This window comes from Ceratosolen solmsi, unplaced genomic scaffold, assembly GCF_000503995.2.
Source record: "Ceratosolen solmsi marchali unplaced genomic scaffold, CerSol_1.0 scaffold87, whole genome shotgun sequence".
NCBI lineage: Eukaryota > Metazoa > Arthropoda > Insecta > Hymenoptera > Agaonidae > Ceratosolen > Ceratosolen solmsi.
This window is the reverse complement of record NW_011948455.1, coordinates 147,559-161,388: the sequence shown is the minus strand read 5'-3', so window position 1 is coordinate 161,388 and position 13,830 is coordinate 147,559. Positions and strand designations below refer to the sequence as shown.

At 23.0% G+C, this 13,830-nt stretch overlaps 1 protein-coding gene across 2 annotated transcripts; it reads right to left on the bottom strand.

The window, feature by feature from the left end:
- Positions 1-816: 816 nt before the first annotated feature.
- Positions 817-6,970, bottom strand: LOC105366745 (TPR-containing protein DDB_G0280363). Of its 2 annotated transcripts, none has more exons than XM_011505284.1 (7): positions 6,779-6,970; positions 6,505-6,705; positions 5,392-6,108; positions 3,665-4,084; positions 2,295-2,702; positions 1,774-2,128; positions 817-1,556 (listed from the first exon to the last, which is right to left on the bottom strand). In XM_011505284.1, exons 1-7 carry the CDS (start codon positions 6,869-6,871, stop codon positions 1,411-1,413), a joined length of 2,340 nt encoding a protein of 779 aa, XP_011503586.1. In that variant the 5' UTR covers positions 6,872-6,970; the 3' UTR covers positions 817-1,410. The 2 variants fall into 2 exon arrangements, with proteins under 2 accessions (XP_011503586.1, XP_011503587.1); XM_011505285.1 differs by having other exon boundaries at positions 6,505-6,719; positions 6,779-6,854.
- Between the last annotated feature and the right edge of the window lie 6,860 nt (positions 6,971-13,830).

Genomic DNA, 13,830 nt, shown 5'->3' with positions numbered 1-13,830 from the left:
TAACTATTGCAATAAAAAAAATTGTTACAGTAAACATAAAAGTATCCTAATATGCATGATACATGTATATTAAGAATCGATTACTATCTTTATCTATTTACTTTTCTCCAATTCAATAAATAGATGAATTACTCAATATTTTACGTTTTATTACTTTCTATTATTTTTAAAGACCTAAAACTCCTAATTCTTATATAAATATTTTCCTCCTACACGCATTCCTATAATTTTAGTCTATTAATGAGCGCTTTTGATTGTTAATTTTATTCTTTTGAAGTATTTCGTTATGTTAACATTACTTATCTAGTTGTTATTCACCATGATTGTGAAATTATTATTTTTAAGTCACAATAGTTCTTAGCATTCGTAAGAAATCACTTAGTTACAGATAAAACTATATATATGTTTTTTATTTTGTATTCAGTTACTTGTCCCTTGTCCTTATAGTTGATATGAATTTATATCATATTGTTATTAATATTAAACCATTTTTTCTTATGTTGAAATAATTTAATAAATCTTCGTTTTATCTTTTGTATCAAGTTAATATTTTGATAAATTAACGATTATTTAATTTAATTATTTTTTAATAGATAGAATAAAGTTTTGACAAACTAATCAAAGAAAATAATACATTGATGTTTGAAAATATCTGCCTTCAAAACTTTAAAGCTATGTTTATAAATATACAAAAGAGAGTATGAGATCTTGTAACAATTATTATCCTTTGACATTTGCCGATATTGTTTTTTGTATTATTCTCAACATTTGTGTTGATATTTTACTATTACTTGTATTGTGTTATCTAAATATTTATGTATATAAGCAACTTGAATTCATTTTTTTTATTTGATAGTATACTAAATAATTATAGTTCGTACTAAACGTAGGAACGTCAAAAGGGCGTCCCTACGGAACCATTCTCGTCACATTAAAATTGACGAATTTGTTTTATAGCATACTAGTTTTAAAAAATAGGTTAATATCAGTCCATGGCGTAAGAGTATATGACTTTACCATCTTACTTCAAAAGCAGTGAGAACTGAGTTATTTTTTGTTTTCCTCATTCGTCAAACTTATAGTTTGTATTTTTAATATTTTATTTCCTTAGAGGAAATTTATCAATCGTGTTTCACAGCCTCGCTAGCAAATCTTAAAAATAATCTTCGATTAAATTATATCGAAGATAAATATTACGTCAGTATTTTCGCCGAATTATTTAAAATGTTTATGTCATCTGCAGTTTACTTTTTTACGCACTGTTTTTGCTTCATTTACTTTCACGATTAATTAAATTTAAATTATCTTCTTAATAAGTAAACTTATCTATATACACTGATTTTATTTCGATTATTATCAGCGGGCTGTTAAATGTTTTTCTGTTTTTCTTATGACACACTATAACTAGGCTTATAATAAAAAAACGGCCTTCTTTTCCGTCGAATTTTTACAGTCTTGAATTGTTAGCTGTGCAATTTCATTTGTTACTACTTCTGTTGAATTCATAGTCGTCGTTGCAATCTTTGTAACGTCCGATTTTTTTAGAATCGTATACCCTGAAATTTTTTATTTAATTTAAAATGGAGTAATTGAGTCATGTAGTCTTAAGAAATGGAATTAAATATATTAATTAAATAAATATATAAAGACTTTTAAATATCAAAAGATTTAAATACTGTTATTGATGTACTAATACTTACATGCATGATGTGCATATATATACGAATATATTAATACTACAAATTTTTATGTTTTAGAAATTTTTATACAAACCTTGAGTAATTTCTTCTTGTTCATTCAGGGATATTTTGGCATTTACTTTAAGTTGTCCATTGGATTTTTGTTTTTTTCCAGTTCCATCATCTCCAATTAAGTGATTTCCTTGGTGAATTTTAAATACACTTTTGATAATGCTATTAACTGTAGACTGAGCTCGTCTTTGACTATCTGATGGTTTATGCTTAACTCTAACATTCCACCCCTCATCTAGTTCTGTCAAGTTATGTTGTATTCCTTTCAAATGTTCATCTGTGTTTCTATCTTGAAACCATTCAACTTTGTTTGAATTTATTTGATCAAAATTAATTTTAATACCATTTTTTGTTCCTTTTATATCTTTCGTCCAAACCTACATAGTAAAATAATATAAATAATCAAATATAATAAGCATTTATAGCAAGATTTAGAAATTGAAATAAAATACTATATCCTATCATTTTATTAGCTATCGAGAGCAATTAAATTTTGTATTATTATTATTAACAAATAGTAGTGTGTATAAAATAAAATTTTACCTTAACATCATTAGCACAAGACTTATTTCTCTTTAAAACAGTTTTTACTGGCCTTTGTTTTTCATTATGATGATGACATACCTCTTTCAATTCTCGAATAAGAGATTCACTACATAATGTTGGATCTACAACATTTAAAGTCTTAGTTTCTTGAATATATTCTATCATGTCTTTTGTTTCTTTTGGAGAAGCAATATAATTTAAGGCCTCCGCTTCTTTAGAGGTAATTTCATCTATTGTTTCTGAATGATTTTTATTTTTCGAATTATCTTCATCAAGATCTGTTATTTGAACTTTACAAGCTTCATAATTTTCATCTATATTTTTCTCTAAGCTTTTAACATTTTTCTCTGCAGAACACTGAGATACATTATGTTTATTTTGTAATACTGGATCTCGCTGAAGAACCTAATAAATAGAAATTTTTTACGTAAAATTAATAAAAATCTACTAATTATTCAATTAAAAAATTACAATAATACATAGTAAGTATTATACACCAAACAAGCATACATAATAAAATATGTGTACTATCTAATTTAAATAAAGTAAAAGTTGTTAAAAATAAATTTAAAAATTTTGAAACTACTCCAATGCTTGTTAATAAAATATTGTAGATACAGTATTTTAAATTTAATTTTAAATATTGCCAAGTTAATAAAAATCTACATATTTCAATATTCCGTAAGTACTTTGTGATTACTTCATTTTACATATTTTACATAAAATATTTTTTAATGTTTCACTTTAAATGATAAAAATTATAAATAATATATTATCAAGCATATAACAATAGACAATAGTATAATACTTTTAATAATAAAATTTATGTTTTGTTAGTTTGAGTGATTACTTTCAATATCTTTTATAATTGAAATTGTCATTTATTTTGTTATTATTCTATTTAGTTTTACATATTATTATTTTCAGTTATAACTCATTTTTAACATCTAGATTATTTATGTATATTACTGCTTAAATAAAGCTAATTGAAAAAAATTTTTAAATACTAAATTTAATTAAACTAAATTTAACTAAATTTAAATACTAAAATTAATTTAAATGAGTTTATGAAATGTTTATTAATAATGATATTTTTCATTTTTTCAATTAGATAAGTAATATGTCATTTTGATACAAATAATTGAAAAAATTAATGATTAATTACTAAAAGAATTAATAAAGATATTTATTTTTTAAGTAAGGGCTGTTTTAAAAATTTTATTTGTTAGAATTCTATTAAATTTTTAAAAGACTCCATATATGATACAAATTTTATTACTCATGTATAATTAAATAATTAGTAAATACAGGTAAATTAAAAAATTAATAAAATAATAAATGTAAAAATATAAAAGATAAATTATTACCTTAACTGGAGATTTAGGCTTTACAGCATTATCTGCACTATTGTCTCTAGACAATTGAGTATAAGGACCACCTGTAGAAGTCATCTGTTTTGAATGTGAAGGTGAGTTGTTCTGTCTTTTACAAGAGCTATTTTTGTGCGATCCCGCCACATGTTGAAGTTTAGGTACACTAAAAGCTCGTTTAATGGTTTTTATTGGAGGATTGCCAGCTATATTTAATCCGTGGGTTGGATAATGTGGCATAGGCTGCTGAATGTGACTTGGTTGCAAGTGCATTTGTTCTTGTTGCTGTTGGTGCTGCATCCTATGAACCTCAGCGTGTATTTGATTTTCCATTTGACGCTGTTCTATTCCAGATGACATGTGTTGATGTTGCATTATAAAATAGTCTGAAAAATGGCTGGTGATAATTGGATTCATCTGCAACCAAAAACGGTTTTGTAGTAATATTTACATTATAATATAAAACATAAAAATATTTACAAGATTAGAGGTATTGAAAAATATAAAGAGAAGCTGTAAAATTGAAACAATAATCATTTATTATGTATATTTTAAATAAAAATCAATAAATATATTATATATATATGTCAGAATGTAATTTTTAACTATTTAAAAATAATATTAAAAACAGTGTTAAATAAACATGACTATAATTGCTTTTTTTGCATCTAAAATATCTAGATTATTTAAAATAATTGAATAATCACAATATCATCTTAAATATAATTTAGTTAATATTAAAAAAATTATATTCAAGTCAACTTTAAAAATAGTTTTCTTTAAAATTAGAAATTTTAGGTTTGCCTGCATTGAAATGGAAATTTCTTAAATCATATAAAGATCCTAATTAAAATATAAAAAATTAAATTATTAATATATTAGAACTATTAAACATTTAAAATTCAAATTTCAAATTTATAAAAGAATTCGAATAATCTGTTTCAATATTAAATTTAATATTTCAATAATGTTTCAATATTTAATCTCTTATTTATAGATATGTAAAAATATATATAAATAATATATGTAAAATCAGTATTACAATTATTTCATCATTATTGGGAATATTAAATATTTTTGGTAACAAATTTTAAAGTTATTTCAAAGTTTTTAGAACAGACTACTACATTAGGATATTTGCAACATTTAAGTAAATAAAGCTACATTAACTAATATACATCAATAATAGATTATACTAAAATATTTAATTGTAAGACGATTAACCTCATGAATCAACTTGTTTTCTCTAGATAAATAATTTATTTAATAGAGTATTAACAGTGCACTTCTAATAATTTGTAATTTATCTAATTATTAAAATGCTATTTATAATATTTAAAAAATAATTTTAATAACCTTAATAATTAAATACTCAATAATAAAAAATTATTTTATGAATTTATACTTATTTATATTAAAATCTCGAATCAATCAATTGATTTTATTTTTTAAAATTACATTATAAGATTATTACACTCTTCAAGAAAAATATATAAAAATTAAAGACAATATAAAATATTTATTTTTATTTTTAAAATCATATTCTTAGTTAAACTATTTATAAAATTTAAAGATAATTTTTTTATAATATGGACTTTATTTTTATAATTTAAAACTTAAATATTGTATTAAATAATAAAATTATTATTTTTAATTTATTTATACATCGTAATTTGTTATAAATTATTGAAATTAATTTAATTTGTGCCAATAAAATAATTTACCTGTCCAGTATAGTTTGAATTCACATTAGAACTCATGAAATGCATCATTGGCCTTGGTATTGATTGATAATGGTATTGAGAAGCTGAGTATGCAGGGCAATTTTGCTGTTGCTGTTGGGGAAGAGGTAGTTGTTGTTTAGACACTGATTGTTGAGAAAATGATCTGTCTCGTTCACGATAATTATAGCAATCCAAATCAATACGTGAGCCATTGTTATTATTATAAGGACGGGTTATAATCGAATTGGCTTGGTAAACTTGCTCATTCTGATGTACTGGAACTAGGCCCTGCTGTGAATAGTTGTATCTATCATAGTTCGAACATTCGTTATTGGATACTGAACTGAAAAGTACATTAGATCGATACTGAGGAGGCTGAGACATCAAATAGGAATTCTGTATAATATGCTGAGCTTGTTGAATCTGTTGTTGCTGCTGTTGAATTTGTTGAGGTATTGGTTGTGGTGATTGTTGCAATTGTAATTGTTGCTGTTGTTGCTGCTGTTGGTCTAAATGTTGTGAATATTGTAGAGTAGGTGGCTGACCATCTATCCAAGTTTCTATTTGATTTTCTTGTTTCTGAATCACATTCCATACTTCTTTTAATTCCCCAGTAATATCTCGATCTTTGAGAATAGAATAAATACGACTGAAGATTACTCCTTTGTTTTTGGACTCCACAAAATTTAACAACATTTCTATTAGATTGGATTGATCCTATAATATATTTGACACTATAAAATATCATTTAAGATATATTATATTTATAGGTTCACATCAATTTTCAATGTTAGAATCCATTTCGATGTGTTATAATAAATCAAAAATATTTTTATTCTTGAATCAAGTTGTATAAAATTGTATTGAAAATTTATTATTTTTATATGATACTATTACTATTTAAAGTTTATATTTCTGCAGTTATTAATTAATTAAAATTAAGAAATTTGTTTTACAATTACAATTATCAATTTTATTATTACAATCTAAAAACAATAATGATCTGAATAGTTAATTTATTAAATACATTCTTTTTTTAAATTTAGATTCATTTTTTTTATAAATGAAATATAATATAATAAGTATAATAATAAATAATATTTTAAAACTAACATTCTGGTTTTTAGCATTTTTCCCTCGTATTCTTAAAACCTCAGGGTTAGCAATAACAGCAAACACTCGAGTGTTTTTATCTTGACTTCTTGGAGGATTCAATTCCATTCCTCCCCGCATAGGTATTATTTGAGAAGGATTAGCGGGTAAATTAACTTTTTCCCAAGACAAAATATTGATATAACATGGAATTGGAGAGCCCTAGAATAAAAACTCTAATATTATGTATTCAATATTGTAAAAACAAAAGACAACAAAATAAACAATTGCTTACTGAAATATAATCTTGTATGCACATATGAGGTTGTGGTGGATTCTTAAAGTTCCTGGCAACGTTACGTTTAGACTTCGGCGGCCCGGCCATCATCTTTGAAACAACCTGAAAGGTGTAAATAAATCTTACAACAATATGGTAAAAAGCGATCTAATAAGTCTGTAGACAATAATAAATAAAAATATTTTAATATATGCTCTGTATTACTTTCAAAAATTTTTAATTAAATTTGATAGTTTATAAATAACTATTGTTTTCTCTTTTCTTGCGATGTATTGCATGAATATTGCAACGCGCATAACGTAATATATTAAAAAATAATAATTGTTATGAAAAATTACATAATTTTATAATTAAAAAATTTAAAACACCATGCCTCGTAAATTAAAGAATAATCTTGAAAAGCTACTCCAATTTGTTTTTATTGTTTCTGCAAACAACTACCGTATTGAATTGGAGTATAACCTCCAAGTTTTGTTCACTTACCGTTTTTAAACGTAATAAAATTTGTAGTATAAACACATGCTCATACATCAAGCCAATAATTTAGAAGAATACAAAATAAATAAATATATATATGCAATTATAAAAAAATTATGAACATATTTAAAAAGCTGGATTTTTATAATGGAAATCTAATACTTACCTTTCACAGACTGTTTTTGAAACTAATAAATTAGTCAAAGTCAATAAACGATTTTTTAATAGCCGGTAGGAAGACGACCAAAAACTCGATGATGCATTATTTTCAATGGAAAAAAGGAGTGCGTTTCGTCGATTCTGAAATCCTTCACCTCCTTTTGTTTATTATTTTTCTCTCCGCAGATACGGCGGAGGCTGTAACAACTTGAAAAATAGGTGCAAGAGAGAGAGAGAGAGAGAGAGAGAGAAAGAAGAGCAAGCGAGAGAAGAGAGAAAGAGAGAGAGAGAAGAGAGAAAGAGAGAGAAGAGAGAAATAGTGTGCCTGGGTACGTGTGTATGTAAGACTTAATAGTGCCAAAAAGAGGAGCCGGAAGGAAAAGAAAGAAAGAGAAAGTAATTCTAGTTCAGAGGTGCCCCCTATGAAAATTACAATTTTCTAAGTAGAGGCGTCTTACACAATACCTATGATTACATAATCTATAAATAGCATTAAATTTGCAAATATAAATTTTAGTATTTTCAAAAAATTGTTATTTCCAAAAATAAATAAAAAATTTCTTTGTTACCATTTTTCTATATATTTTTAGCAATTAGTGGTTTTTATAGCATTTCCTGTCGACTGGTATAATAATATTCATTATAGTAAAATTCCCTAGATTTCAAATATAAAATTATATCAGATTCTACGAACAATTAATTGACGATTAAATTGTTTTTACATATCTTTCATTTATTCTTCTTAAATATCATCTAATTTGATTACTGAATTAATAATATTTTTTTTGACAATGACAAATGTAATCATCTTTGGTTTTCTTTCGATTCTGTTTTTATAGTCTAATTATTACTATGATTTATAATAAAATACTTTGATAAAAATGAAATTTATGCAACAGGATTTCTTTCATAATTAAATTAAATATTGAAGTTTTTCAGAATATTTCATAATGATATGTGAAAATTTAATTATTAAATGTTCTGATTATTACAAAAACACATATTGAAACATGCTTAATTTGGTATACTATATTTTTCAGTTTATTGAAAACAAAATTTGTTACGTCAAACTGATATATTATATATATAATATAAAATATTTATTAAAAAGTATTCAAAAATTTTCTTCTAGGTTTATATTGAAATTTTATTATGATTTTAATAATTTATTCACGTTTAAATATAAAAAAAAACATTACTTTTTCATAAATACAATGTAATTTTTGATAAAAATACATGAAAAATATTCCTTTTTACAGTAAAAAAAGTTGAATATTAATAATTAGTAACATTGGTATCTTGTCAATATTGCTTGTATTATTTGCATTTATAAAAGTATTTATAAATCATTTTGAAATATTTTAATAGACTTTATGAATTTTAAAAACTTGTTTAAAACTTGTTTAACTTCGTAGTTAAATTTGTTTAAATCTTTTCTATATTTTTTATTTAACTTATTCAAAATTTTAATACTAAATTCCTAGTAAACATGATATAAATATACATTAAATAATTCAGAAGTAGTAAATTAATATAAAACTTATTAATTATTCAATAGAGAATTTATTCAGTATTCAATAAAGAAATTTAATATTAAAAAGAATCATTTTCTAAAATATATTACAGAAAGTGAAATATGTATGTCAGATTAATATATATATATATATATATATATATATATATATATATTTACGTAATTATAAATTTATATTTTATAGACTTAAAAATGTACGTCACTGTTTCTCTCTTTTTCTTTTTTATTCACTTATTTTGTTCTCACTCGCTCTCGCACACACACTGTTAATTCAATTATTCACAATTTATTATTGATTACATACATTATTATGTTTTAAAATATATTATAATTTGTCTTAATTATTTTTTATGAAAAAATCCGATAATGTATATTAATGTATATATATAAACTAGTTTTATAACATAAATTGTGCATACAGAATACTTGTATTAAATTTACAAAGTTTCTTGAAATTATCTATAATTCTTCTTCAGAATAATTTTATAGTTAACTTTTTTAATATATGCATTTTGTTCTTAATTGCACAATGAGAAATAAAAAGATTAGGTTATTCTTTCAAATTTATAGGTTTCGATCATAAGGTTTATTTAATATATATGGATCGAGTTAATATTACGTAATTTTATCATACTATATAGACTTGAAAAAAAAATTTTTTTATCTCGGTGAAATTTTTATTAGAAAAAATTTGTATTTATATCTTTAAATTTTTTAAAGCTATATTTACTGAAAAACAGTAATAAAAATGTAACTGAATGACTTCTTTTAAAATAAATTATGTTTTTTTTATTACATTGATAAAAAAAATTGACAATTGGAATTATTAATATTAATTAATTATACATTTATCATTAATATATAAACATATTTTATCTGAATGCAAAGTTTATTTATTTGAAAATTATATAAGATAGTAAGTAATACATAGATAAAGTATAAAACATAGATGAATATCGTGTGAAAAATGAGAATCTTTATTTCTTTGTATTTAATTTATTAAATAACACATTTCTTTGTTAAAGTATAATTTTTGTTGTTAGATTGATATATCATAGTTAGATTTACTTTGCGATTATAAAATATTTTTCTTATTCGATTATATTATAATCAGCTCACATTGAAAAGTTTATTTAGAAGATATTATGAGAATAAATAATTTCGATAGATTCCGGTTAAAATTCTGATAGGATAATTATAATATATTGCTATTAATATTTAATTATTATAATTCATTCAAAAATATAAGTCAATAACTATAACAGTTTAAAACTAAACATAATCTTTAAATATCATACTTTATTTGAAAAATAAAAATGCAACTGGATTACTATAAACAATAATAAATATATCATAAAAAATAAATATTTTGTATATTATGATGCAATATCAAATCGTTTTTTATATTACATTGATAGGACATGATGATAACAATGCTGATGAAAATTATAACCACGGAGATAATTAAAATATTAATAATAAACATTAGATATACATTATAGGCTCAATAAATATCAAATTTGGTACCAAAATTAGAAAAAAACTTAATATTACAGGGTTATATAAGAAATAAATTACTTTTATTAATAGTATGGAAAAAAATTCTAAAATTTAAAAATTTTTATATAGATAATTTAGCAATGGACATAATTTAATATTTTCTCAGAGAAGTGTGAAATCAACATTCGGTTCAGTTTATCTTTATATCTATTCAATTTACAAAAAGTGTAGACAAAGATGTAAAAGAGATAAGTTAAAATTGTAGATTTTACAGATTTTATTTTTTTCATAATCATATACAACTTCGATATTAATGAAACTTTTTTTTCTATTAAAATTAATCCTTATTCACATATTTGTTTTATATAACTTTGGTATGTATCAACGATATATTGAATTTTTATCGCCTCGAAAACATTTTATTTGAGAATAGATTAAAGCAAATTAAGCCATATGAAATCTTAATTATAATACATATTCATAGTTGTATAGTGAATATCAATGATAATATACAAATATTAAGAGTAGTATTCTGTTTATTAAAAGTTTTAATTCAAACAGTAACTATCACTTATGCACACATTCGCAGTTGCAAAAAAGTATTTAGATTAGATATTTTTCAAAACTATTTCGTTAAAAAAAATAGTTAGAATGTTGATAAGGAAACGAAAGTGCTATACAATATCATTGTACAGATAATATAGTGGTAAGATCAATGAATTCACATCTGTTATCGTCTATTCACAACAGTTATCAGTGAAAAATAAGAATTAGTTGATTGAATTGTTTAATTTTTTGTGTATTATAAATTAAATTTTGTTTAATAAACTGTCGCGTTTCTCTCATTTTAATGCAAGAACAGCGATAAATACATATTTTAAGTCTTCAATATTTTAATCATTTTTTATATTTAAGATTTATATGAATGCATTGCACGCATAGTATTTTTTAATTTTTCAATATGAAATTTGAAAGATATTATATATAATTATCTTATATTCTTAAAAATAAGAATTTAAGAAACGTATTTTACTATATAACGAATTAAAATTACTCAACTAATGTATAAAAAATGATATACGTAAACTTCAAACATTTATTGTAGTTTTATATGAAAAATAGTTTTATATGAATTATAGTTTTATATTATATGAAACACAGATCTATTATTATTCAAGAAAATTATATCATAGATGTTTTTGATATTATACTTTCTCATTACAAAGTAAAAAAGAAAAAAAATGTCAATCATCGTGCAAATTTTAATCAATAGTACTGAAGCGAAGACGGCTTTTAGTATTAAAACTAAAAATCCGTTTATCCATTACTTATTCTTTTAATATCCATATTGTATAAAGTACACATGGAGAAGTAATTCTTCGTCGGATCGAAACTCTCTCGTTACACATTTTTCTCGCGAGTTTGGTGTACCCCTTGATCACTCTGCTACACGTGTACACTTTATTAATGTAAGGCTCGTTATCGGCTCTCTTGAAAAATCCATTTCAATCTTCGTTCGAGTGGAAGAATACATAATAGCCGTATTTTTACCTTTTGTTCAAAAGGGACACAAACAAAAAGAAAGAGAGAGAGAGTGAGAGAGAGAGACAAAGAGAGAGAGTAAGAAAATGGAAGAGAGAATAAAGCAGAGTTCGCCAATATATTAATACCATATTATTATTTATACGTGACGGTCGCGCGGGTACTTGAACATGAAATCCAGCAGCCAGTGCAGCCAAGCTGTGAGAAGAGAATAAAGTATTGCGTACGTGTGTAAGTCAAAACGCATCATTATAATATATCGCGAATCAGATTATAGATTGCGATCCAAGATATTAATAGGCGCTAATGACAGTTATCTAGACGCAAATGAATCTCTTTGCTCTTGCGCCTCTAGCGATTTTATATGATTCTTTAATTATTTTGATCTTCAGTTATTCCTCAATTATCTAAAGAAACATGCAAAAGATTCTTATAAAATTATAGTAATCAATTCATACGATAATGTTAATTCTTTAATTTAGATATTTCAAAAATTACACAATTTAAGAGTGAGTACTAGAATTTGTTTTCTCTTTTATTTTTTAACTTAGTTTAATTAAATTGCCATATTTAATAGATGTAATATTTAAAAAGTGAAGAATTCATTATATCTACTGTCAAACATCTAATGTAATAATTGTATACAATTTACTAATAATTCAATTATTTTGTGTATTTATTAATATAAAATTCATCCTACTATCATCAACTGTTAAAAGTCTCGCAATAAAAAGCGAAAAAAAATTCTCGATGCACAAAACAAACGGAAACATGTATGCTATATAAAAGTAAATTATTTTGTGGTAGTTAAATATGAATATTAAATGTTCAAATTATCAATATCGATTGATGTCGTATTTGCTAATAATTTTTAAAAATTCAGAGAATATTAGGAACAGTATCAAAATTGAGTCGATATCGTTTTATATAAAATGAGCATCGTACAATTTAAAAATGATCAAATTAATAACTTAAAGCATATTTGTTTTTTGTTTTTTTCTTATTTTTTTTAATATTCAATTTATCATTAATACTATTATTGAAATAAAATTCAATAGAACCGGTTAGAAAAATTTTATGTTAGTTTTTATAAATTATAAAGCATTATCAAATACTATTAATAAACTAAAGTTATATATAAAAATGTTAGATAGTACAATTTTATAATTTAACTTTACATAAAATTTCCATTATACTGAGAAAAATATTTAAAAAAAAATTATAATTATGTAAAAAGTATAATTATCTAGCTATCTACCGCATAATCTAGTATAATAAATACGATTCAAATCTTAAGTACTAAAAAACAATAAAAATGATTAATGATTAATTAAATGTTGCGATCAAAACATAAAAAGTAAAAGGAAACATTATTTAAATCTTTAATTATATTGATAATTACAGAATACATCTATGAAATTAAAAACAATAATATTTAAACTTTTTAAATAATTATGCGAACGTAACGTTATAAAAATATATACTTTCATTTGTTCAGAAATATTAACTTAACGAGATTAACAAGCAATTTAGAAATGTTTAAATAAAGAATATTAATCAAGGTTTTCTAAAATATTGTCTAGTTCTAAAATCTAGTCCGTTTTCTAAAATATAGTGATTTTCAAACATGTTTAATATGAAAATAAAAATAAGACAGACTACACACATTTGTAAAATTGTTAAATAGAGAACTACCGATATTTACAATTTTTAGAATAATGAAATAAAATTAATGATAGTAGACTGTTTAAGTAATTTTAATAGTATATCAAAGAATAATAAATTAAATTTTAACAGGTTAATACAGAATAAAACATGTACTACACAAATAAATAGC

What these genes read in the sequence shown, in the direction of transcription:
- LOC105366745 (XM_011505284.1), bottom strand. Translation starts at nt 6,871, where the DNA reads ATGATGGCCGGGCCGCCGAAGTCTAAACGTAACGTTGCCAGGAACTTT. An exon ending in AAAATGCTAAAAACCAGAAT is followed by an intron (nt 6,109 to 6,504) that starts GTTAGTTTTAAA and finishes AATATATTATAG; the next exon opens with GATCAATCCAATCTAATAGA. An exon ending in ATTCAAACTATACTGGACAG is followed by an intron (nt 4,085 to 5,391) that starts GTAAATTATTTT and finishes TTTTGGTTGCAG; the next exon opens with ATGAATCCAATTATCACCAG.